Source organism: Lytechinus pictus, chromosome 13 (assembly GCF_037042905.1).
Source record: "Lytechinus pictus isolate F3 Inbred chromosome 13, Lp3.0, whole genome shotgun sequence".
NCBI lineage: Eukaryota > Metazoa > Echinodermata > Echinoidea > Temnopleuroida > Toxopneustidae > Lytechinus > Lytechinus pictus.
Genome location: NC_087257.1, coordinates 2,587,547 through 2,612,414, shown reverse-complemented (window position 1 = coordinate 2,612,414; position 24,868 = coordinate 2,587,547). Strand labels below are relative to the sequence as shown.

The 24,868-nt window shown below is 36.4% G+C and overlaps 1 protein-coding gene across 4 annotated transcripts; it reads right to left on the bottom strand.

The window, feature by feature from the left end:
* Positions 1-374: 374 nt before the first annotated feature.
* On the bottom strand, positions 375-24,380 carry LOC129274854 (histone acetyltransferase KAT2B-like). Of its 4 annotated transcripts, none has more exons than XR_010295568.1 (17): positions 23,644-24,380; positions 22,804-22,949; positions 21,329-21,418; positions 20,790-20,971; positions 18,909-19,100; positions 18,228-18,511; positions 16,661-16,726; positions 14,068-14,141; positions 13,374-13,582; positions 12,511-12,637; positions 11,111-11,221; positions 9,010-9,153; positions 8,032-8,146; positions 6,846-6,946; positions 5,503-5,587; positions 708-3,731; positions 375-566 (listed from the first exon to the last, which is right to left on the bottom strand). XR_010295568.1 is itself a non-coding variant. In XM_064108974.1 (16 exons), exons 2-16 carry the CDS (start codon positions 22,861-22,863, stop codon positions 3,538-3,540), a joined length of 2,034 nt encoding a protein of 677 aa, XP_063965044.1. In that variant the 5' UTR covers positions 22,864-22,949; positions 23,644-24,380; the 3' UTR covers positions 375-3,537. The 4 variants fall into 4 exon arrangements, 1 of the variants encoding a protein (XP_063965044.1); XR_010295569.1 differs by having other exon boundaries at positions 375-496; positions 750-3,731; XR_010295570.1 differs by having other exon boundaries at positions 375-508; positions 757-3,731.
* Between the last annotated feature and the right edge of the window lie 488 nt (positions 24,381-24,868).

Genomic DNA, 24,868 nt, shown 5'->3' with positions numbered 1-24,868 from the left:
ATACCCCTGATAATGATAAAGAGATGCCTGCAAGATGTCTGCAGGAAAGACAGGATTCAATTTTTTGGTTATTAAAAAGTGCTTTATGCAGAATGTTAGTTTATAGAATGACTGGGTTCAATTCAGAATACTAATTTCTGGGCTCCATAACACAAAGCTTAGCTATCAATTGCTAAATGAAACAGCATATCAAGATCATTGTTGCATGTGCATTTTGCCCTGTAGACATGATTACGAACCAATCAAAATTGTTTTTTTCAAATTAGCAAATAATGGCTAACCTTTGTGTTATAAGGCCCTGGTCACAATAAAATCCTACAGTGAAGATATCAGTCGGCAAACGGTAGAAGAAGGTGGAGGTAAAAACTGATCTCTCATTTTCTACAAAAGCAATAATTTATTTGATCTCCTAACCCATTACACTCACGTGAAATGTGTTTCTGACAATATATACATAGTATACATTATACATACTAAATAGGTTCATTATTGCGGACTGAAATAATCGCTAGAGGGTATTCATTTGTCTCGCAATCTACTATGTTCAACAAGGAAATTCGTGATCACTCTCGCAAAAAGAGTTGCAGCGGCACTCGAAAGCTCGTGAACTTGTAAGCTAGTGAACACTTTTTGCGAGAGTGATCACGAATTTCCTAGAAAGCTAGTGAACACTTTTTGCGAGAGTGATCACCAATTTCCTTGTTGACCATAGTAGATTGCGAGACAAATGAATACCCTCTAGCGATTACATTATACATAGTATACAATTTCCAAACATTCAATGTTACATGAGCCTGCAATATAATGACTTAGTTTAGCTAGAGTTGTAGAAGGAATATCAAAGTGTGGAGAAACTAAAATGATGATCTACACTGTAAAACTTTTGTGTTAGACACAACACCACCACTGACCAGTTGGTGTTCTGAGGGGGCCAAACCACAAGGTGTTGAAAATACACTATGGCATTTGAGAATAACACCAAATACATGTTGTGTAACACCATGGATATAACACTGGTGTAAAATGCTTTGTATGGTCCACTAATACACTCATAAAACCAGCAGTGTAGTTTTAGCACCACTCTTTTCGGTGTATCAGATCTGCTAACTGAAAAATCCATCATTCACAGAGAATATACAGATAAATTAAGGAGCTCCAAGTGGTACGATAATGATACGACAAAAAGCATCAAATTAAAAGCATTCAGGTCACATGTCTTCCTATTATGTCTTCTTCAATGTATTGGGGAAAAAAATGTGCATCATATGATTTAACAACTTTAAGGCACTTTTTAGCTCATACAGATCATCTTCAATAAAATACTTTTAGAAATACTATAGAAATTATAAAATGAATAAATTTGGCAATGTTTATTCCAAGCAAAATATTCTTTATTCAAATCTCAAATACATCAATGTGCGAATATTTTTTTTTCTCAATTTTACATATTCAAATCCTTGTTGGTCCACCATGATATGTTGGCTAAAGGGGCTTTCACAATCGCTCTTGCGATCGTTTGCAATCTTTTGGTCACAATATATGTTGTACACAATTGCAACGCTTGTAAGCAGTCGCACCAACAATTGTGAAAGGGGCTTAAATTATTCTGATTCAGAATGTGTAATTGCTGAGAAATGAGCAAGATAAGCATGGCAGTCCTGTTGAGTGCTAGGTATTAATAACACTCATTGCTGCATCTGCATATCTGCGCTGACCACCTATGGTGTGATCTTTTCAACATAACTTTCAAAATCACAAATTTGGGTTTTCAAATATAAACACACTAGATGTAGATCTTTGATGATGTAACCTTCATTTAACAGAACTTCTCACAGTCTTGTCTTTTTTTTGCGAATAGATATTAGCTTTAGCCGCACCCTATGAATGTGCCATGTCTGCAATCACTAATATGCTATTAGGATAAAAAAATATCACAGATAGCAATAGCATACACAAGAAAACATAGGTAAAGTCACCCAAATCATGTGAAAAATTCCCCCATACGAGAAAGTTATGGTAAACAATGTGATTTTTTCGGAGAATGGCGGCCATCTTGGATTTTTCTTTTCCTCAGACCCAAGACCAAAAGTATTGTAATTTCATGTTGCAATTGGGTAAAATGAACACATAAAAACTATTCCCTAAGCAAAATGAAAAATCACCCATTTATGACCCACTCCCACTTAATATATTCCCAGTTGTTTGATCAACTAAATACATCACCCCATTGGTTAAATCATGCTAAAAAAAGATGCACGCTATTGTGTATCAATAAATTAGATTGCATGTAACATGTAAGCATCTGCATTTAAGCATGATTTTAAGTCAACTCTTTGTGAAAAACCCTTCAGAACTTTGACCGCATCCTACAAGTCTCCCTCATAAAGTATTGGGCAGAGATCCTGTGAAGCATCTTTTACTTCGCTGCCGTACTTTGGCAAAAGGAATCAAGTAACAAAAGTATCATTTGTTGTAAATGAGCAATGTGTGTCATTTACATAGGCGTCACTGAAAGTTAACAACATATATTCTTCAATATCTTTCCATAGAACGATCGTTTCTTCCCCAAATTTTGCCTGAACGTGCAACGTACAAAGGGTGTTTCAGAAACAACAATAGCTCAAATTTGACTGATGCGTCACTTGCTTCCTTTTTCCAAAGTTGGGCAGAATGGCTTTCCTGCTTTCGCCAATGTTGTCTAAGTATGCATAAGTGGGAGGATTTAGGATTAACATTGCAAAGGTATTTGCAGAATTCCTGATGAAAGAAATGGCCCTATTTTTCTGTTAAAGTGTCTCACAAATTGTCTATCTGAAAGGGTGCACCCATGTTGTTCTTGAATTTGAGGAAGTCCATTGATATCATAATTCTTCATTTTCTACAGTGCTTTTCAGCCTTCTGACAATTCTTTCAAAGAAATAGTACCAGCAGGAAGGAACTCCTTCACTGCTGTGAGCACTTTAAAAGGCAGCCCACCGAAGCCGATGTAATACCAGAATGCCATGGACACAATGACTGGCAGATATGCGCACAAAAAATATCCAACATTGTTCCCAGATGTTCATGAAGCTCTGGCATAAACTAAGAATTCAAATCGAAACCCATACCGCCATCAAAGTCCTTTGTGTCAAGATGTAAAAAAAAAATATGGGGCAGAGACTCCTGTTGACTCCTGTTGAACTAAGCCAGTACTACATGTGTACATGTACATATTAAAGTTTCTGACTTGACCCACTTAGTTGGTATACATCCTCACTGCACCTGTGTATCATAGCGAACCATTGAGGGCTTGCTTACGTCCAGGCAAGATGCGTACCAAGACATGTATCACCTGTGGAAAGGTCAACAACATGTAGCTGGTACTGTCATTCATCGTGAAGACTGAACAGGCTGTTCTTCTAGAAGGGAAACAGACATTTCTGGTTTCCAGTAGAGATACAGATTTATTCAGGATCAGTCGGCACTTTCAGGGTCAATAAGCATTTCCACTGAAACCGCTATATACTGTACCTCTCCGCATCCTAGATGTAATCCCCTTCATTTGTCTACGATACCAAGTTCTTTGATCTTATTGAGAAAGAAACGTTCCAGTGTATTTGCACAGCGGACGTATTCCGTATCCGCAGCATTGTACGCTCTACAGTTGCTGAAGATCCGTTGCATGTCGGCGATGAAGAGCTTTCGTGAGCTGTAATACTTGCCCTTGAACCGCTCGGTCATTGTCTTCAAATCTGCAGATAAATGAAAATGGAAATCCATATTTTATTGTTAAAAATAGAAACATTCCAAGAATTCATTTTGCCCAATTGATCTGTGCAGCACCAGATCGATGTTGTTCTATCCCTTGAATGTTGAACACCAAAGATGGTAGCATCAACTGCCATCTTTTAACGTATTTTAGTCTGACGCAGCCAGGTTTGAACCCCGACCTCCCAGTTGAGAGACGGGCGTTCTACCAACTGACCCAACACACCAGCAAGTAAACTTTCTTCAACTATCTTTATGACAGTTTAAAATATTTTGAAACCCAGTATTTTCTTTCAATGGTAAGGAAGAACTTATCTGATAAGGCCTATACACCAGGGCCCCTTTTGCATAAAATCTATGGTAACTTCCCTCAAATCCTTGATTCTGATTGGCTGATTAGCATTGTTTCCATGGTAGTTACCATTGGATGGCAAAAGTTATTATAATGTAACTTTGATGCAATGGGGCCCAGGAGCCCACTTTCTATATTTAAATTTATGTAAGGCTTCTGATCATTAAAGTTCATCTGTGGTAAAAGAAATTGAAACTTGACTTTTGTTCTAATCACATTTGAAACTTTACCACAATGCTTTTGGCTATCCACTGCAACATAACTAATGTTCGTACAAAAATATGAAGTCAACCACATAGGACTTCAGTCAAAAGCTACAGTATAATATCAGATTGCCTGATGTTCTCCCTAAAAGTCTAAAGCCACTTTTAAAGATTGATGTAAATGTACAGGATACCCATCTCAACCATGAAGAAGTCTTTTTGTAAGAATAATTCAATAGCATTAGTCAGACCTAGGGTCTGTTTCATGAATCTGTTCTTATGTTACGCATGACTTTACGTTTCTAACGACTGAACTTTTCTCAAGCTAAATGAGATATCCCAAAGTCTTCTGGTTTCAACATTACGGGAGTGCATTTCCAATTATCCAAAATAATGTGGAGGTTTACGGTTCACCATGTGTAATATGAAGAAGGGAAGGAAATACAGGCAGAAAGATTGAAATAGAAAGACGAGATAAGAAGAAAAGAGGACATTAAAAGTATTCTTTCTTGAAAGTGAGAGAAGTCCTGAAAAGGACTGTACACCAAATGAGATGAGCTGAATATGGCTTGAGTAGCGATGGTTTGAGTAGTAGCAGGATAAATAAATTTAAAAATATAAAATTAAATGAATGCAAAAATATGAAATTTTCATCCTGGTAATAGACAACAAGAAAATGATTGAAAATCTAATATATGTACAGAAAAGAAAGGGTTACTAATCACTTGTAAAGTCATACACAACGTACAAACAAATTTATAATAATAATAATAATAGCTGGATTTATAAAGCGCTTTTTGCCTGAGGATACAAAGCGCTGCTATTATAACCCCGGCTTTAGCTCGAGCTACCATCACCGGTGCTCAGTGCATGCAAGGAATTTCTCCCGCCGGGTACCCATTCACCTCACCTGGGTCGAGTGCAGCACAGTGTGGATAAATTTCTTGCTGAAGGAAAACATGCCATGGATGGGATTCGAACCCACGACCCTCTGTTTCAAAGGCGAGAGTCAGAACCACTAGTCCACGACGCACCCACGACAAACACTACCCACACATCCCCTTATGCAACACTACCCAGACAACCCTTGGTGTTGATAAGCTGAGAAGCACAGCTGTGCATCTCTAACCATTACTACAGTCACTGTCATTCATCTCACAAGTCCTTTCATAAAATACTCAGTAAATAAACTCAACTTACCCATAGGATACTTGATATGTTCATAGTAATCAGGAGCTTCATTCTTCTCAACAGGTTTCAAGAAAGGCCATGCACTGTTGTGATTCTGTCAACAAAGCAAAGGTCCACACATTAGTGGTCAATACACAAGAAGGATGCACCATTCCTAAATCCTAAATCCCTCTTTTTATCTCTCAAAGATATCAAGTAATTCAAAGAGGTCTTGTTTGAATAAAATTGTGAATTTTCACATCCGTTGCATTTACAGGCATGATATTGCCCTCTGAAAAAAAATCTGAAAAATAGCCAAGGGTCGCTAAGTCACCGCTGAAGTCCGAGGCGCCCCAGTCAGGGTTACAAGCTCTAGCATAGTAAAGAAATTGAAAGTGATTTTTCAAGGTGAGTCTGCATGATAGTTTTAAAATTTGACTTAAAAAGCAGTGAAAAACAGCATGAGAATGTTTTGGGGAAAGGAGTACACGTAAAAAAATAATAATAATCATTTTTTTTTTTAATATTTAATATGCCTGATATAACACTATGTATAACTGAAAATCATCATGTTGTGTCTCTGCTGGGGACTTGAATTCAAACACATATAAAGTATATCAAATGAATGTAGGATTTTGTTTCAGGTCTCTTGTAGATTTTCACTGTTCAGAAGAGCTAAAAAAGATATTCAGGTGAAAGTTTTTTAAGGGCTTCAGTTTTACAACAAATCATAGACACAGGAAACAAATGGAACATTGCAGCTCAGATTTTAGAAATCAATGTTAACCATGAAAAAACATGCAAACGGTCATTCCATGTAAAAAGGAATCCAATAGACTAAATTGGACCACTCTGGCATGTTGAGATCATCTTCATCAGGTATTAACTGAGGTGACTTTCCTATAATATAAAATCAAACCTTGATAAAATTTACTGCAATATTTATGCAGCTTTATAATAATAATAATAATAATAGTTGGATTTATAAAGCGCTTTTTGCCAGAGGATACAAAGCGCTGCTATTATTACCCCGGCTTTAGCTCGAGCTACCATCACCGGCGCTCAGTGCATGCAAGGAATTACTCCTGCCGTATTATGCTGTATTACACCTGAAAAAAAATGCAGTTCTTGAATATAACTGAAACATTACTACACAAAATGAAATAGTTAAATAAAGTAACTTTACAAATAAGTTTTTTGTATGCTATTTTAATGCCATTTATTAAAATATTGTAACATATTCATATTATGTACAATGCAATGGGCTTTAGGTTTTTCATATTCAATGCAAAATGCAATTTATTAAAAAGTTGTACCATAGTCAGTTCATGTATAATGCAGTGGGGTTTTGATTGTGAATGATGCCTACTAACCTTAACAGCGGTCAAGACTGTCTTGAATGCTGACTGGACCTGTTCTTCGGTCAGTGGAGTGACCTTTGGTTTCTCTCGGACCGGCCTCCATCCTGCTTCAACTGAAAAATAACAATTGTAGTATATTACAGAGTCAAGAATTAGACAGGAGTTTGTAATAAATACAAGCTCTGTATTCTTACAAGGATATTTTTGACAAAAGACATTTCATGTTAGCAGATTTTAGCAAATTGCTATGCGATATGCGGACAGTTATTCCCTGAGGGCAATTCAATAAAGTGTGTAAATACAACCGCAATGTGCAGCACCTTCCTGACATGGGTGCCATAACACAAAAGTTAGCGATTAATCGCTAAATGAAATGACCAGTCAAGATTCTCATTGCATGCGCATTTTGCTAAGTAGACTGACTATGAACCAATCAGAATTGGACTTTGAAATTAGCGATCAATCGCTGACCTTTGTGTTACGAGACAATGGTCTCCGCTTCCTATTTCATATGAAAAGATGTAATGCTCTTGAATATCATTCCTTGGAAAGTTAATGAACTGAATTTAAATGGGGATAAATGGGGCTCTAACATGAATTGTGTTAGATTGACTACACTTCTCTCTCTCTCTCTTTCTCTCTTTGCCTTTCTCTTTCTCCATTTCTCCCTTCTTCTGATTTTCGCAGTTTGTGCAGCAATGTTTGTTTATTTTTACTCTGTTGTGTTGTGTGTCTTATTTTTTGTTGTTGTTGTGTCTTCATGTCTTTTTTTGTCTCTGCTCACCTTTTAATATTAATTTCCTTTATTATAATTATTTTTTTATATCTTTATTTCATTATCTATTTTGTATTGCTGTTTGCTTTTGGCCCATATAGATTTAAGTGTTATACTTTTTTTTTTCTTGAGTGGTCCACACTTTACAAGCTTTGCTTTTCAGTGGGCCACTCCATTTTTCCAACATATCTTGCATATTGTTATTATCAAATTGGAAAATATTATCTTCCTTATCAGGTGTATACTCTTTATATTTGGTTTATTTGAATATTTATGTCATTTATATTTTCTGATGTTATGTTTTATTTATTGTAATTATTGCATTATAAATTTTGTCGGAAAAATTAATAAATAAATGAATGAATGAATGAATGAATGAATGAACCCCCCAAAAGATGAATATTTTATGGAATTGGCCTTTACCTAATCCTGGGATGCTCTCCATAGGAATCTGTCTAACACCTTCTTTGAAGCACGTCAATCCAGGGTACACCTTCCTCTCTTCTTGCTGTTTCATCTCTATTAACTTCTTCACAATCTACAATCAAACAAAGAATGAAACATAAAATTTCACAAGTCTGTGAAATAATTTACAAAAACCAACATAAATGAGGCCCCATCTCCGAAATCATTCATTATCAGATATGATCACAGTGATTTGCACAGATAATGATGCATGCATGACTGTACATCATATTTTATAAAACTCTTTGGCCCATATTCTGAAGTCAGGTTTAACATAAACCTTGGTCTAACTCTTGAGCTAAAATTATGGGAAGCCAAAAGAGTCAAAAATTGTATTAAGTTGTATGTTTCTTATATTTACTGTGCTCTTTCCTGATTCATCGATAGTGAAGACGATCATATCTTTATACTTCTTAGACAATTATGAATGATTTGAGAGCCAAATGAGCTGAAATATGATTTCTCTACCATTAGTGATTTATGTAACAATTGGCTATCCATACTTAAACCACAACTGTAAACCTGAGTTTAAGTTAAACCCGACTTCAGAATACGGGCCTTTGAATGGATATACACATTGTAGATGGTGTGCCTGGCTTTTCTGTTGTGATTGATTGAATGATCAAACACAACATTTTGTAAGAGCTTATACAAAAGACATGTAGTAATCAGTCCATCAAAACTCAAATTACTCTCCAATATCAAGGCCATGTTGTATAAAAGTTCCCAGTTATTGTATCTCTGGCATTAGCTGCAACTAACATGATAGCAGTGAATGATTAAAAATCAAAGATTCTACAAAAATGTTTTTTTTTTATCCAAGGATTCCATGAGAGTTACTATCGATACTAAAGTTGGAATGACTGATTTTCAAGTTTTAAGCAAAATGACCTTCTGATATACATGTAACATTATTTTTATGAGAAGTCACATCACCTTTTTCTGTCTGTGTATAATGAGAGAGAACTCAGTGTGAGGTATACGTGGGTTGAGCTGACATCCCATGAGTGTGGCGCCCTCATAGTCCTTGATGTAACCAGCGTAACTAGACTTGGGTATCTTGATGTCTTTTGAGAAACCCTATAAAGAAGTAAGAAATATGAAATGAGTGAGTGAACAATACATTGAGAGCAGGGTCCTGTATTAACACAAAGAATAGCGATTGATCATAGAATTAAAGGACAAGTCCACCGCAGGAAAATTTCATCAAAATCGGATGTAAAATAAGAAAGTTATGGCATTTTAAAGTTTCGCTAATTTTTTCAAAAAACAGTGATATGCACGACTCAGTGACATGCAAATGAGACAGTCGATGATGTCCCTCACTCACTATTTCTTTTGTTTTTTATTGTTTGAATTATACAATATTTCATTTTTTACAAATTTGACAATATGGACCGACTTGACTGAACCATATAGTATTAATAAATGCTAATTCCATATGTTCAGGGAGGAATTATTGTTGTTTCACTTGACTATGATGAGAAAATTAGAATATTTCATATTTCATATAATAAAATACAAAAGAAATCGTGAGTGGATGATGTCGTAGTGTCCTCATTTGCATACCAGCGAGGATGTGCATATAACCGTTTTGTGAAAAATAAGCGAAACTTTGAAATGTCATAACTATCTTATTTTACATCTGATTTTGATGAAATTTTCAGCACTATGCTATTTTGATTTTTCTCTATTTATTCAAGTCAGCATTTTCCTGGGGTGGACTTGACCATTGAGGTGATTTATAAGGATAATTGCTTTAATAGCTTTGCGTTATGGACCCCTGGACCGTTAATTACAAACTTGATTGAGAGCATTGGTGGGGGGACCTGGAAATCATATGGCCTCAACTACATGTATGCCTCAATATGGTATTTATCACAAAAGAATATAGATGAGAATATACATGAGTATTGCAAAGTAATTGATCCCACAGTCAGTGGGATGGAGTTTCATGGACAAACATCCCTTAAAAGATTATTAATTACATATAGATAGCAAAACAAATTCAAGAACATTAGTTTTTAAAACTGTAATATTAAAGGACAAGTCCACCCCAACAAAAAGTTGATTAGAATAAAAAGAGAAAAATCCAACAAGCATAACGCTGCAAATTTCATCAAAATCGGATGTAAAATAAGAAAGTTATGACATTTTAAAGTTTCGCTTATTTTTCACAAAACAGTGATATGCACAACTAGGTAAGTCAGTCGATAATGTCCATCACTCACTATTTCTTTTGTTTTTTATTGTTTGAACTATACAATATTTCATTTTTTATAGATTTGACAATAAGGACCAACTTGACTGAACCATATAGTATTAAACAATGTTAAACATGTTCAGGGAGGAATTAATTGTATCACTTGACAATGAGGAGGAAATTAGAATAATTCATATTTCATATAATAAAATACAAAAGAAATCGTGAGTGGATGATGTCATAGTCTCCTCATTTGCATACCAGCGAGGATTTGCATATAACTGTTTTGTGAAAAATAAGCGAAACTTTGAAATGTCATAACTATCTTATTTTACATCTGATTTTGATGAAATTTTCAGCACTATGCTATTTTGATTTTTCTCTATTTATTCAAGTCAGCATTTTCCTGGGGTGGACTTGACCATTGAGGTGATTTATAAGGATAATTGCTTTAATAGCTTTGCGTTATGGACCCCTGGACTGTTAAGTACAAACTTGATTGAGAGCATTGGTGGGAGGACCTGGAAATCATATTGTCTTGACTACATGTATGCCTCAATATGGTATTTATCACAAAAGATTATAGATGAGAATATACATGAGTATTGCAAAGTAATTGATCCCACTTGTAGAGTCAGTGGGATAGAGTTTAATGGACAAACATCCCTTAAAACATTATAAATTACATAGATAACAATTACCAGAGTCAAAAGAACACTTAAAATTTGGATTTTACATCTGTTCCACCCCCCAAAAAAAAAAAAAAAAAAAAATCCCATGATGATTACAACCAGCATTATGACTCATCAACTAACAATTTTATCCCATGCTTACCTGTTTCTTGAAGTATCCTATTGCAAATTCATCAGCGAATGTGAGGAAATGAAGGACGCCATGTTTGACATGGTAATCTTTGAGATGATTCATTAGATGTGTGCCATAGCCCTAGAAACAGTGATGTATCAAGAAATATACATCTGAAAACATACTGAAGTGGCATTGGCAAAGAGGATACATAGAAATAAAGGAAAATACAAAGAAATATTTAACTGAAAACCTTCTTATTGCAGCATTGGAAAGGTAAAAACCAAAGCATTCATCTTTTACAAAGGTTACCACAAAAGTGAATAGCAAACCCAAATCAAAACAGATTAGTTGTTTTTTTATTGTATGGATCATATTGGTATAAAGTCCAATATAGCTTGGGCCACTGTCAAACTCTGACTCTGTGCTATAATTATGGGTAGCCAAAAAAATCCAGAATTCTGTTTATATCCTATATTTATTATGTTTGCTATTTTGTTTCCCCTTGCTTTCACGATGAAGAAAGATACCTCAGTTGACATCCCCAGACAGAACTATGAATAATTTGAGTGTCAAATGATTTGATAAACTGAACATGTACTAATAGAGACTTGGCTTTACATAGTTCAACCTCAACTTTAATCCAGAGTTTAATTTAAACCTGGGTTCAGAAAAATGGGCCTATGACTTAAGCATTGGAATATGTTACATGTCTAATCATGCCATATTTTGTGCTAATGAGTACAATGTACAGAATACTTCATGAGGTGAATGGATCATTTCATCTCTCATTGGGTAAAGTATTCTGATAAAAACATTCATCATTTGTCTTACATGACACCTAAAAACGGATCCTTGTCATTTAAAATGTAAGAATTTAGATGCATACATGTAAAGTGAATGCAGTAGACTGCAGGGGTAGATTGATACATGTGAGAGTAATGCACACTGCAAAAGCGAGTGCTGGTGGTCTAGGCAGGAGTTCAATAGACAAAATTGTATGGATCCAAACTTGCACTGAATGATCGACCAAATGACATGGATCTATCTAGGTGTCATATGATAGTTGGTACAATGCAGCTTTCTTTGTTATTTTGCTTTCAATAATTACAGAGCCAATATCCTACAAAGGCCAATTTGAAATGGCAAACACGTGTAATTTACAAAACAAGATTTGAAGAATAAACAGCAGCAAATAAATCCTGATAATTGATCTAAAGATAAATGAATCACAAAAACATACGGATGAGACACAGGTCTGTCAATGAAACTGTGATCTTCTAGGGAGCATTTCATGAAGAGATATGTCAGTTATATCCACTGATATATGTTATAAGCTACTGTGAATGCTTGCATCTGATTGGCTAAGAGCAAATTAAGTAAGTGAAAATCACTCAGAAAACTCTTCATGCAATGCTCTGCATGCATACCTTGACTTGTTCATTAGAAGTGACTGCACAGAAGACAATTTCTGTGAATCCTTGAGTTGGAAACATTCTGAAACAAACTCCACCTATCACTCTGTTCTCCTTCACAAGTGCTAGCGTTTTGTGTTTTCTGGATGAGAAAGAGACACAAACAGTGATTTGTAGGTGAGTTTCATCGTGATCATTTTAACTATCATAATCATCTTCAGTAATACAATATGGTAATAATAACAAAAGGCACTTTATTATTAAACCTATTTCAACTGGGCTATTTCAGACCAGGATATACTGGGGGGGTCAATATGACCCCCCCCCCCTCTTCAGATCTCGGCCGCTGATTGTGCGATCGCCGCAAAAATTTGCACGCGCAATGGCGTAGTGACTAAATTTGTCGGGGGTTAATTGTCACCACTATAACTTAACACAAATTGGAAAAGCTCACCAATCCAGTAGCCATATAAAAATATAAATACAATGAAATCAGACTGCTCACCATCATTCTCATAAGAATCATCATCATAAGAATCATCATCATCAGCAGCAGCATCATCAGCATCATCAGCATTATCATCGTCAGCATATTATCATCGTCATCAACATCATTATCATCATCATCATCGTCATCAACATCATTATCATCATCATTATCATCATCGTCATCAACATCATTATCATCGTCATCATTACGATCACCATTAATATCACTACCCGCATTTCCATTTTCAAACCAATCAAACCCAGTCCAAAAATACCATTATCATCTACAGGACCAACAGTTCAAATAAAAAACAAATACCACCACCATCAACTCCCCTGCCCCTCACCCCCTCCCCATCTGCACCCAAGATCCAAGTCGGTAGACTTACGTATCAAACACCAGTCGGGTGATGTATTCCTTCGGCATCCGCGGCAGCTGATGTGAGAAAACATTCTGGAGACCCACCAACCAAATAAGCGTTTGTCTTGATGGTTTGCGTGTGACTGAATTCCCGATAACATGGAATTCTATTACCCCTTTCCTCTCCTCATTCCTGGCGGCCTCATCACGGGCAGAATGGGCTGCAAATAGGTTACCCTGAAAGATCAAAGACAGAGATCATATTATAGGGATAAATCGTATTTAATATTTGGGTATTGAATAATCCCCTACATTTGTGATTTGTAGTCAGCATTCAGTTGCTCAGTATCTAATACAATCATATCAGACACAGGGCATTGTCTAAGGCTGAAGATATGGTTGTAAAGAATGGTAAAGCTGCATGGCCTCAAGCCTTCCTTGAGGATGGCCAAGAAAGATTCATAATGCAAGCAGGTCTCTGTAAGTCTTACCCAAATTGAATCATATCCTTGACCAAAGATACACACACTTTTACCTCTCCTTTGCCCATCACTCATAATCATGTAGCATTTATGAGGTACTGATTATCTAGCTACCTTTTCAATGGCACAATAAATATTACCATGGCTTTAGTTCCAGCTGCTATGAAATTGGAATAGGATCAAACTAATATAGTATTAACTGCTTCATAGAATGCTTTAAAAAGTTGTTTTTGAACCTACCTCTGGGCCTACCATGGCAGCAGGGTCGGTAACCGTTGATAGCACTTCACTTAGAATATTATCTGGAATATCCTCTACAAGATACAGGAGATAGAATTGATTTGTTCATGTAAAAATGAAATATAAAAAAAATTAATAAACCAGTAAACATCAAGTTTGATAATGCACTATGCCAGTGACAATTCCAAGGTTTAAATCTGCTGAATCAGTTTGACCTTGAGACTGATATTATCTCTGATGATATTTAGTAGTTCCTTAGAAGGGCAGAGGAACAATAATAACTTTATCTTAGAGAAAAATGCCAAGAAATTATTTCGAATTTTGTGTCAGTATAGATTAAGATTGTGGCTATCATAGGCATTTTGGATAGATGCTAGAAATGCGAGCCAATAACATTTTTGACGATGAAGGTACATTGATATAATACAATGGATAGAACAATGCCCCCTTTTGAGGTAACCACTTGGGCTGATTAGATATTCATGTGATCATATCTCAGATCCCATTGAACTAATTCCTATCAAATATGGGCTGTGGGTTTTTTTTTTCATCATGCTCTTCCAAGGTATGGTATAAAAAAAGAAAGAAATGCAAAAAGAGAAAAATTATGACATCACCATTTCCAGGGAATAATTTTGCTTTACAAATTTGAATAGCCTTTTTGGTCATAAGAAAAAAGCTCTCAACTAAGTAATGTACAGTCCTATGTAAAAATGTGCTTACAAAAGACTTTATGCATAGCAGTCTTTCAAATTCAAATTCAAATTGTTTTATTCTCTCAGTAAAACCTTTACATAAACAAGTGGAATGCCTCTGGCCGTCTCACCTGCATCACGCGATTCAATATAGCAGCAGTGCTGATTTTGAAAACTACTATAACTCGCACAAGATGTTCAGTGATACTTGGTTACTCTTATTTCCACGTTTTATGAACTAGACCAATACACTTATAGAGATATGATGGCAATTCAACAAATACCCCCAACGTGGCCAAAGTTCTTTGACCTTACATGACCTTTGACCTTGATCATGTGACCTGAAACTCGCACAGGATGATCAGTGATACATGTACTTGATTACTATTATGTCCAAGTTTTATGAACTAGACCAACACACTTTCAAATTTATGGCTGTAATTCAACAAATACCCCAATTTGGCCAAAGTTCATTGACCCTAAATGACCTTTGACCTTGATCATGTGACCTGAAACTTGCACAGGATGTTCAGTAATACTTGATTACTATTATGTCCAAGTTTCATGAATCAGATCCATAAACTTTCAAAGTTATGATGGTAATTCAACAGATACCCCCAATTCGGCCAAAGTTCATTGACCCTAAATGACCTTTGACCTTGGTCATGTGATGTGAAACTCATGCAGGATGTTCAGTGATACTTGATTAACCTTATGTATAAGTTTCATGAACTAGGTCCATATATTTTCTAAGTTATGATGACATTTCAAAAACTTAACCTTAGGTTAAGATTTTGATGTTGATTCCCCCAACATGGTCTAAGTTCATTGACCCTAAATGACCTTTGACCTTGGTCATGTGACATGAAACTCAGGCAGGATGTTCAGTAATACTTGATTAACCTTATGGCCAAGTTTCATGAACTAGGTCCATATACTTTCTAAGTTAAGCTGTCATTTCAAAAACTTAACCTCAGGTTAAGATTTGGTGTTGACGCCGCCGCCGCCGCCGCCGTCGCCGTCGGAAAAGCGGCGCCTATAGTCTCACTCTGCTATGCAGGTGAGACAAAAACTTGAGATTTAGCTTTCAAAAATGTAAAGCAAATTGCGATGCAATACCAGGAAAATTATTCCCTGATTTCATTGAGTATTCTACAGAGAATGGAGGAGAGCTACTGTGAAAGTCTTTGAGAGGATTCCTCCTGAAAACTCAGCACAGAATTTTGGTGAGGTACCTGATACCATTACTCCTCGAATTCAAATTTTATGTACAAAGTATTTACATTCATTCAATAATCTTAGGTTCGTAACAATGTAGACTCAGGGCAATTCCACAATAAAACTGTGATGCTTTTAAACAAATTTTCACATATCAACGGTGAATACATAACAAGATGTAATACTTGAGATTTAACTTTTGTAATCTATCTACGACTACCATCACAAGTAACTTTAAAAAGCACAGAATGAATAAAAATTACAATAATTAATTAGCAATGCACAATTAATTACCACTGTAACACCATGACACAAAAGGGACATACATTTTTTAATGTTTTACTTTCTGACCAAACTCTGTGAAGTTAATGAATATTTCAAAATTGGCTAAATTCCCATCAGATGTAATAAAGACTCGATAATAATAATTAAAATGAATAAGGAAAAAATATTAACATGATGATGATGGCATATAATGTATATAGCTGTACTGTAACACCGTGACTTCTGAACTGCGTGTACAAAACCTATGGATCATCTTCAGAACTCATAGTATTACTCCTCAAATGTGCTATGTATCAATCATAATTATGTTCTGCATCAGTGTGTGTGTGAGACACTTGAAGTAGAAACAAGGTAAAATAAAGATGGTTTAATTACAAATAATTCAAATATTTTACCTTCTAGTCTTTGTCTCTTGATTTCTTCCTCAGTCGGCAAGTCGTCTACTTTACGTTTATCATTCGCTGAAGAAAAAAATTATTTGACAATGAAAGGGATAATAACCATATGAATTTTCTACTATGGCAACAAGTATTTGTACTTTGATTGTATGTATTTTCATATCAATTCAACTCAATAATGGAACAAATCAGCCGACAAATCAACAATTCATTTCATAACGAAAAGGCTTATAACCATAATTTATCAATTTTCAAGTATGGCTACAAATAGTTTGATTGTATGGTTTAATTATCATAGCAACTCAACTCAATAACATAAGAAATCGGTACACAGTACAAAATATCACAACCACACGGTAAGGCTAAAATATTCACATTAAGATATTTATGCAGCTTTGGACTGATGCTGAAATAAGTAAGGAAGTGATTTCATGATTTGCTATTGTTTTTCTTACTATACATAGACAAACACTCATTTGTTAACTATCATGAGGTTTTGACTCACAAATAAAACCACCACAAAATAAGCTCCCCAGTGGTATGCTTCACAATATAATAATACAACCGAATTAAGTCAATATTATGCTTGTTTATTTGCTATTCATAAAACTTAGGTATTGATTATAGGGGTAATATTATGCTATCATACACAATGGGTGATTTCAAATTTGGTGTTGACCTTTTGGTGTTGGTATTAGATTATTTTCACACGAGTATAACACCAAAAATAAAAGATGATCCTGTCAAGTTACTCACTAGGTGTTGAGCTACCCGTTTTTGTGATCTGGATATTTGTGTAATCTCAGAATAGGCATTGGAGCTAGAAAAGACAATTCAAAAATGTGCTTTCAACACCAACACCGGATTTGAAATTACCCAATCATAGAAATCAAAACCAAATAATAATTCACTTGAAGTGATCATTTCACTTTGTTCTGATTTAAAAAATTCTCATTTTGGTTCTTGAAAATGGGCTAAACATTAGGCTTATAGTGTAAAAATACCATCTCAAAAGTTTCAAAGTATTATATCTACAGGATCAATTTAAAACATTGGAGATGTAAACCAAAGTTTCAAAATAATTGGGAGTTGGTTTCAATGACTATGTGTATAGAGCGAATCTGTGCAACACAACACATTAACTCTAGATGAACACAGCATGACCTACATACAGTGTGTACAAGGTATACACTAAATGTACAGTGCAGCTAATAGCGTGTGTATAGGAGATACACACAGCAGAAGGCAGTCAACATAGCCAACAGACTTTTTGAATTGGAGAAAACTGGTCATAAGCTGAGCCTGTCTACTAGACGGTTCTCAAAATCAAGCTAATAAATTGCTACTTGTATCTAAATTACAGTTTTTCATCCTATATTGAAGTCTGTTTCAGGGTTTTTGAGGACAAATACAGGCACTCATACACATGTTTCGTCTCAGTTTGAGAATTTTTTAAATCAGCTGCTCACAAAGTCAAACGATCCCTTTAAGTTTATGTTACAGGGCCCAGATCTTATTCGTGAATTTTAAAAGAAAAAAAATTATTCCACTTTTTGATTCCTACCTTGAGTAGCAGCTAGAGCACTTAACCTTGCCGCTCTCCTTACGTTAACCAACCCTGGACTGAGGTTAAAGGACGTATGACCATCTGACATAGAGGGCGCACAAGTAGTGGTTGTTGTCACAGTGATACGACCAAGTGCTTGGGCAGAGGGATCAGAAGAATCTTCAAGTTCAGTGGTGCCCTCCGGTGAGGCAAGGGGTACAGCTCCTTGGACAGGGGTAAACTCTGGGTCCCAGATGGGTGAATTACTGTCATATGCTTCTTCTTCTAACATTGACAGGAATCTACACAAACAACAATAAATTAACAAACCACTAGTCAGATCTAAAAGGACGCACTCTAGATGATCATCTTCTTGATTTTTAACAGATAATATACAGTAGATTAAAACAATTGCAACAAAACTTATCAAACTAGTAGAATAATAGGTTGGAAAATCCACAAACAACAGCAGTAGTCAGTGGAAAGGCAAAGAGCTTTAACAAACTGATATGAAAATTACATATTTAATTAACATAATTGAAAAGCTGTGTGTAAGGATTCAAGTTGAGAAGTTCACCCACAATTGACTTGCATTCGCTTTCAAAGTAATTGAGGCCACTGCTCCATTATATAGATGAAGACAGAAATCTAGAAATTGCATAAAACAAGAACTCATGAAACAAACAGCAATAATCCTACCTTGGAAAGTGGGTGAGGACCAGGTTACGTTTCTCAGCAGGCATGTTGTCCTTCTCAGAACGTAACATATCTAAGACCTGCCGCCTCATCGCAGGGAAGACAGTCTTGAGAAGCGTTCGACCAAAGATATCCGTTGGTTCATGATGCTGTAGGCTATCACAGAATGATGGCACATGACAGTAGCACAGCCACCTACAGAAGAAAAATGGGTCAGATATCATGGAAGCAGATGATGGCACAATTAAGTATGACCAACACTTTGGCTGCATATACCAACATTTCCCGGTTAGAAACAAGTTTTCAAAAACTTTAAAAAACAAGTTTTTATAAAGAAATGTGTTTACCATCTCATTTCATTGCACCATTTGACCCTAAGGATGGTCCTCTGTTTATACTAGTGGCTGTGTACTTAGACGAAAACGGGTAGTGGAAATGGGAGGTGGAAAAGGGCGGTACAAATGCCTTTCCAATACCTTTATTTTATCTTCCATGAAGAAACGTGTTGCTGGTACTTGTTTGGGATTGCACACAATTTTTTTCTTGTTTTATTGTTCTTTGGGACTGATGTTGCCATCATAAAATGATGAATAGTGACCCATGACTGTCACATAAGAAAACCATAATTAAATAAATAGTACAAGGTTTTACATCAAGCTAATCAAATATGAATTATTCTTAACCCTCAATCTCCCGGGGTATTTTGATTCTTGTCATTCCCGGGGGGGGGGCCCATTATGGCCCCCCCTTAAGATCTCAGCCGTGGATTGCGCGATCACAATGAAAATTTGCATGATGGTAGAGAATGACGTAATCTGCGCCGTTGCATTGGTAAATTTCACTAAATTCATATATTTTTATTTTATATGAATTAATTATGCTAATTTATTCATGAAATCATACTTTTTGCTCTGATTCACTAAATAAAGCTCCTAGAATGCTATTTTTTGGGCGAAAATATTTTTTATAGCATTCCTAACAATTGTGAATGAAAAAAATTCTGGTACCAAGACCGATTTCTTATGTATTTTATTGTTTTTTTAATTTCTTATGTATTTCTTTGTTTTTTTACTTTTTGTTTTTTTATTGTTTTTTCGATGGAAATTGTTCCAGACTTAATTCTGATCATAAACAAGGCAAAATTAATTAAGTTTAATCAGTAAAAGTAGAAATAATGATACATTTATGAATTTTGGCCAAATACACAATTTGCATTGGATTTGTACATGAAATCACATTTATGAGCAATTTTGGGTCTGACATGCACTTACATAATGTTGCGTAATGTCGTAACCGCGTACCCGGGCGTCACAAATTTGGTCTCAAAATTTGCACGAGACTTGAAAGTAAAAAGTCAGTGAGCGGCGAGGTCAAAAATTTTTGCGCAGCATATATATCGCGAAAATTGTCGAGGGGGGGGGGCCATTATGCCCCCCCCCCCCCGGGAGAATTAGGGTTAAATCTGTCCATGTTTGGAGCTAAAGGGAATGTGTTGGAAGGGAGTGAATTCTACAGCCGAGCCGTCCTTGGTATATATGATGATTGATGAAGAGAAGTGTTTGACTTTGGGACAGTGACTATGTGGGGGGGGGGGGGAGCTGTAGTAGAGCGTGTCAAACAGACATTGGGGGCCAAGGGGGGAAGCATTCCAGACAACTCAAGGGAAGGTTTCAGGAAGAAGTGACGGTGGGAGGTACAGAGAAATGCAACACTATTTCCTCTGGTGCTGAAGAGGTTAAAGCCCAATCTTGGAAGGGTTTTCAATTCTCAGGAGGCAGAGTGATTTCCACAGTAACCTATCACGAAGTGCGAGTACACTGATGCCTGCTCCAGCCCGAATTGAGGGATTTGAAAAAGGCTATTGAATCCAAACACTGTACTGACCTTGTGTAGGTAACCTTGTAAGCACCCGCTTCATCTAGCTGGGCTCTTTGCTTCCTAGCGGTGGGTGTCTCAAGCTTCCAATGGTTCATACAGTGAAGGAACATCTTAGCAAGGTCATACATCGTCATCCAATCCTTGTGGACCAGGTGACCAAACTTGTAGTGGACAAAATTGGACACCCCCTGTAAGAAGAAGAGTACAAGAGGGAGGAACATTTAAGGTGAAGGGAAGAAAGACATGGAGGTGAGAAAAAGGGTGAAGGAAATACATTGATCGATAAACCACATAACTGATTCATGCCTCATTCATAGCTCAATTCATATCTTCCTGTAACATTTAATTGAACATCAAGTTATCAACCTACATGAAGGAGGCCTACAAGTTAGCGTACAGATAGAAAATGTTGCGCAAGGGGACAAGGTACATATAAAAGACAAGAGGCAACTATTGATAGTAAATTTAAAAACTTCAGTTATTACTACCAATAAGACATTCATGCAGTATACTATAAAATCAAATGAGTAATCTCTGGAGCTTACTTTTGCAATGCTTGGTTTCTCAAAAGGAGGTCGACCTAAAGGACCTTCTACCGATGGTGAGTTCATCTGCAGGATACATTTCCTCAGGAGCTGTACAAGGAATACATCAAAAAAAATTATGAGTCAAATATGTTTCACATTTTTAGACATGAAATTCTTTATTAAGCTTAACATCATGAAAAGAGCATAAGAAAGGGTAGATTTGTTTTTGCGCAAATATTCACTTTTTTAAAGCTAAAACAACAATAACATATTTGAAAAATGAGATGACATTTTCACATTTTAATTCAACTGCCCAGAGCTGAAATCCCGCCCTTGCCAATCTTCTGCATCAAGTATAACATCAAGTCAAGCGATAAAATTGAAACCCTTCAAGCTTCCATGTTCCGTAGTTGCTCAACAGATAGTGGTGCTGATTTTTTTTTTACCCGATTGCTAAGAAAGCATGTATGCTTGTAAGCAAGTAAGCAGAGGACTGACAGCTTAAGGTCCTCTCCGAGGGACCTGGTAATGAGGATAAATGCCTTACCATAGGGCACTAGCGCACCAAGTGGGAATCAAACCCGAGTGACCAGGATCCAAGCAACCCCCCCCCCACCTCCCCGCTCTACCGACTGACCGATCGCACCTCCTCATTAACCCTAATTCTCCCGGGGGGGGGGGGGCCATAATGGCCCCCCCCTCGACAATTTTCGCGATATATCTGCTGCGCAAAATTGTTTAACCTCGCCGCTCACTGACTTTTTACTTTCAAGTCTCGCGCAAATTTTGAGACCAAATTTGTGACGCCCGGGTACGCGGTTACGACATTACGCAACATTATGTAAGTGCATGTCAGACCCAAAATTGCTCATAAACGTGATTGCATGTACAAATCCAATGCAAATTGTGTATTTGGCCAGACTTCATAAATGTATCATTATTTCTACTTTTAACGATTAAACTTAATTAATTTTGCCTTGTTTATGATCAGAATTAAGTCTGGAGTGATTTCCATCGAAAAAACAACAAAAAGTAAAAAAACAAAGAAATACATAAGAAATATAAAAAAAAATAAAATACATAAGAAATTGGTCTTGGTAACAGAATTTTTTTCATTCACAATTGTTAGGAATGCTATAAAGAATATTTTCACCAAAAAATAGCATTCTAGGAGCTTTATTTAGTGAATCAGAGCAAAAAGTATGATTTCATGAATAAATTAGCATAATTAATTCATATAAAATAAAAATATATGAATTCAGTGAAATTTACCAATGCAACTGCGTAGATTACGTCATTCTCTACCATCATGCAAATTTTCATTGTGATCGCAAAATCAACGGCTGAGATCTTAAGGGGGGGCCATTATGGCCCCCCCCCCCCCCCCCCCCCCCCCGGAATGACAAGAATCAAAATACCCCGGGAGATTGAGGGTTAAGTTTTCATTCAACACTAACACATTTCTGAATACAGAAGGATGTAGTGAACTATACCTTGAACAAATGAAAGTAGACCTGCTTTGTATCGGCATCTTCTTCCTTGTGGACAGACATGAACAGGTGTTCGACATCGACTACGATGCCCAGGAGCCTGTCAATCTCCTCCTCAGCGACATCCTCTAGATGGGATACATGTTCAGCTGGAAGAAATTTGTTCACACATTGTTATTATCCGCGCCTCATAAATGCTATATATTATTATTATTATCATTATTATTATTATTATTATTGGTCATTTTGCCTCCGACGAAGATTCTGCTAGGATCGAAAGCTTAGGCCCCTTTTTGACTTTATATTATTATTATTATCATCATTATCATAAGATTGACCAATATCATAAATGGCTATTTTCTTTATCATGCATTGATATGTACAGATGTGTATATCCCCTAAGCCCTGAAAAAAAAAACATGTTAGAGCCAACCAATGTCTGTGATAAGGGACTTTTAATAGCAGAAAAGCAGTTTGAGTGGCACCCAAGCAATCATCTTGTTGCCTTTGGTTAATGCAAGGCCTGGGAGTATGGAAGATTCAGTATACTTATGTTTGGGCTATGGAACATTTAAAACAATTTAAAGGACACAATGGAGCACTGAACATAAAGTACTAATGTCTTGGTGCCCTGTAGCAATTCAGTTCATGTGTCCCACAGAAAAGTAAATTTTACTATTAATGCCTTTCTTTAATGACCTTGGATGCCTCTAAAGTGACCACTACCTTTCCTTTCCTTTCAGTGTCATAATGGCCTTGCCCCTATGAATCTTAATTCAAGCCCTATTCCTCTATTATTGTTAAAACTTAATGAATCAAGTGTACAGATGGGAGCATACATACCAAGTTGATGGCCACAGCTCTTGCATGGGTCTGATCTACTAGCCAATGGGGTTGTTATATCCAGTCTAGCTGGTTGTGTCGGTGTAGGAGGTGGATTAGGATTCTTCCAACCATTGCACTTGCATGCTTCGTCTGCCTGCAAACAACAAAAGACAACAAAATAGGCCTACTGGTTACCTTCTTCTATCATGCACAATCACAAGTCTGGTGTGGCCTATCACAAAATGATCAAAAGTAGATGCATGCGAGAGCCACCAAATTACGCAGCACTGCACAGGATATACAACGGGAAAGTTACAATTGGTATTTTCTCTTTTTTGGTCATTTTGAAGATACACTCTTTAATTTGCAAGACAATTGGCAAACTTGGAACATAACCACAGATTTCTTTGTTTCTTGCGCAGTTTTTGGCGATCCCGTTTCATAAGTCTGGGCTGAGCTACGCAAGGCTTTAGAAATATGGCGCAGATGCAGATTCTGCCTTTTTACTACAAAATTGGGCTTTCAGAGGGGATTTTGGAGTTGAATTTAAAATTAAAATCAGAATTTCCTGGCACGCTATAAACTGGCTGTGGAGATAGTGCATGTGTGTAACAAAAGTTGTTGGGGCCATTTGTGTGCCGTGGACCATGGTGACGGAATGTGCGCTGTGCTGATTTGTGAAAACAAGATTGGCAGTCAAATCCTGGTGCATGTCAAATCAGTAGAGGTGCTGGTCCAAAAATTGAGATTGTCCCAGAAAACAAGGATATCCTCATAAACCAAGACAAATGTCTTGATGCATGTAAATAGCAATTGTCCTTGTTTATGGGGATATTTTTTTTCACTTACCCCTGCGGGACATACATGCAGACAGCAAATAGGGGATTGAGAGTGCTAAAAATAGATTTGGTGACCTCAATTCCCCCAAGTTGACCGTCTATTTTGCACGACTTGCCATCTTCCAATAATCTTGTTATGAAAAATGATATGTTAAGATTGACTAGCACACTTGATTGGTGTCGGCATTTGACAAGCGAATGACTTTCCAAGATTTCTTGTGTGGAGAAATTTTTGAAAACTGAGACAGTACCTGTAAACTGTGATGATCCCAAATTTCTGACCAGTGCCTGTACTGCAAATTAAGGGTGCATTTAATAGTAATACTACTAGTCTAATGTTAGCTGATAAACAAGCTTTTTGAAAATCCTTCCTCTCCTCGTCTGATTTCTGGCTCTGTCCTGTG